Source organism: Aplysia californica, unplaced genomic scaffold (genome assembly GCF_000002075.1).
Source record: "Aplysia californica isolate F4 #8 unplaced genomic scaffold, AplCal3.0 scaffold00537, whole genome shotgun sequence".
Classification (NCBI taxonomy): Eukaryota; Metazoa; Mollusca; class Gastropoda; order Aplysiida; family Aplysiidae; genus Aplysia; species Aplysia californica.
This window is the reverse complement of record NW_004797807.1, coordinates 189733-192076: the sequence shown is the minus strand read 5'-3', so window position 1 is coordinate 192076 and position 2344 is coordinate 189733. Positions and strand designations below refer to the sequence as shown.

General features: G+C 47.4%; 1 protein-coding gene across 1 annotated transcript in view; it reads left to right on the top strand.

The window, feature by feature from the left end:
• Window positions 1-256: 256 nt before the first annotated feature.
• Window positions 257-2344, top strand: part of LOC101861068 (putative protein TPRXL) — an 11221-nt gene continuing 9133 nt past the window's right edge. Inside the window, exon 1 of the mRNA XM_013087047.2 lies at window positions 257-2142. Coding sequence (XP_012942501.1) covers window positions 2041-2142 — 102 coding nt within the window. The 5' untranslated portion in view covers window positions 257-2040. The remainder of the gene's footprint in view (window positions 2143-2344) is intronic.

The window sequence follows — 2344 nt, the reverse complement described above, 5'->3', positions numbered from 1 at the left end:
TTTGTATGTGTGTTTGTTGTTGTTATTTTTGGGTTGTTGGATTTTGTTTGTTTGTTTTTGTTTTGTTTTGTTGTTTGTTTGTTGTTGGGTTTTTTTTGGCTGAACATTAAAAAACATAATAATGTGTGAATTTTACTGAAAAACGTTGATTGAAGGCAAAAAAAATTAATTGTAAATTATCAGTCTCCAAGGACTCTAAAGCTTGGAAAATCACCAAACTTTGACGATAATTTTCTTCCTGACTTTTACCTCTGAAACCCGCGAACCCTTACCTCCTCTCTTTCAATCGCAAATATCTCGACTTCTAATCAAGACAGATTCGTATGTCTTTCATCGAAATAAAAACAAATGAACTGGCTTTTAAGATGATACAAATAATTCCATTATATGCCCAAAAATTGACAAACGCCTGCCTCCTCCCGCGCCATGACATAATATTGTTTTTTGAACAATCTCACAATGTGGGTGTTACAACGATACCATGCCATTAACCAAACCTACATGACGTGCTTATGTTCATTCAAAAATTGCCAAGTATTCAAAGAGCACCAGTTACCAAACCTACACCCACTGAATCTGTTCTTTCGACAGTCGCGAAAAATTCCGACTAAGTGCCGGGTGAATCGACCGACTTATTGTGTGGCTAGAAGGGCGTTAAACGTCAACAGAAAACTTTCAACAAACCCAGAAAGTGGCCGCGGACGGCCCGAAGCACGAAGAACCAACAAGACGAGCCCACCAAAAGCCCGGAAGGAAACATCGACCGACTGAGGAGGCCTCCCTCTTCATCTCCTCACACAAAGTCCAGTCTGAAGAGCGACAGGAAGCAGCGCATCCTCGGACAAATTGTTTACTCACCTCAACCAATCGTCATTGGTTTTCTCTCCCCCTTCGTCACTCTAAGCCCCGCCCCCCACAACGTCAATCATTGCTCCTGTCTCTGAAACGAACGAGTAAGAAGCGAGGAGACGGGAGGAAGAAATCTCTGCTACTTTCTAAGTTTCTCTGACTGTGGCCCTGGAAGAGAGGAGCGAAAGCGCGTGCGAAGTAAGGAGCAAGGAGTTCCTCGGAAGTTCTTCAGTTCTCTACTTGGTGAAACATTTCAGAGCATGTGGTAGATGCGGGTTTAGCGGCATAGATCCAATTGCCAGGATTCCTAGCCCAAGTGCCTGCACACGACGCTACCTTCAACCGTTGGAAACCTTTCCGAAGGTCTTCGGAGATCTTCAGAACCCGCGCCTGTCTGTGTGCGTGGCTGTGTATGTGCGTGTGTGCGTGTGTGCGTGTGTGTGTGTGTATGTGCGCTCGCGTGCACACGTGTGTGTGTATGGGCGTCTGAGGAAGAAAAAAAATTCGGACCTGTGGGGAAACAACAAGACGAGTGATCTACAAGATTGTGAGCTTAGAAGTTGGATGAACTCATGCACCGGCAGCAGCTACGACAGAAGGCCAGTCCAGCATTCATTTCGGGACCATTTTCTCCTTCCTAGGAAAAAGTCTGACCGCCGAGGGTTTACTGTGTGCTGATGCCAGGCACGTCTCACAGTTTTCGCGCCGCTGACATAATATTGTGACGTCTGCAAGTAGGTCTTCCGACATCCATGATATTGAATCTCTAGAACTCGGGCCGCCAGATTGAAACAACAACAAATAAAACGACAATAATCATAAAAATAAAAGTTATAACAATAATAACAAAAAACAGCAGTAACAACAACAATAATAATAATAATAATCCCTGACAGTCAACCGGTTTTTCACTTCGATGATTGGCTTGCCACGAATCGAGCGATCCACCTGACAGTGCCGACAACAGAACTCAAAAATCAAAGACAATCTGTGAGTGCACTTCTTTTCATTCCAAAGGAAGGACATAACATACGACGTCGGGGTGTGTGCACACCAGTGTGTCCGTCTGTGCGTGCGTGTGCGCGTTTGTGTGTTGACATACGTATGTATGCACGTATGCGTATGCGCGCGCGCGCGTGCGTGTGAGAGTGGCCAGCGTGACGTAGATCTAGTGTTGTCCCCGCGCCGAGGATGAGCTGCGTTGACGTCATGTATCAGCCCTTCGCCTCTGCCTTCCCGGTCTACCCGAGGGCAGCGTGCTCCGCGGAGCTCTCAAGCCATAGCGCGGGACAGGTGAGAATTATGTGTCTGGGGTGGAGGGGTGGGGGTTGTAGAGGGGTGGGGGTTGAGGTAAGGTGTGGTGATTGGGGCAGGAGGGAGGGTGTGGTTGTGTGCCACTCACGCGTGTGCGTGCGTGTGTGTGCGTACATTGGCCACAGCTTTGGACAGTTGAGAATTTTGTGTCTGGGGTGGAGGAGTGGGGGTGGGGTGAGGT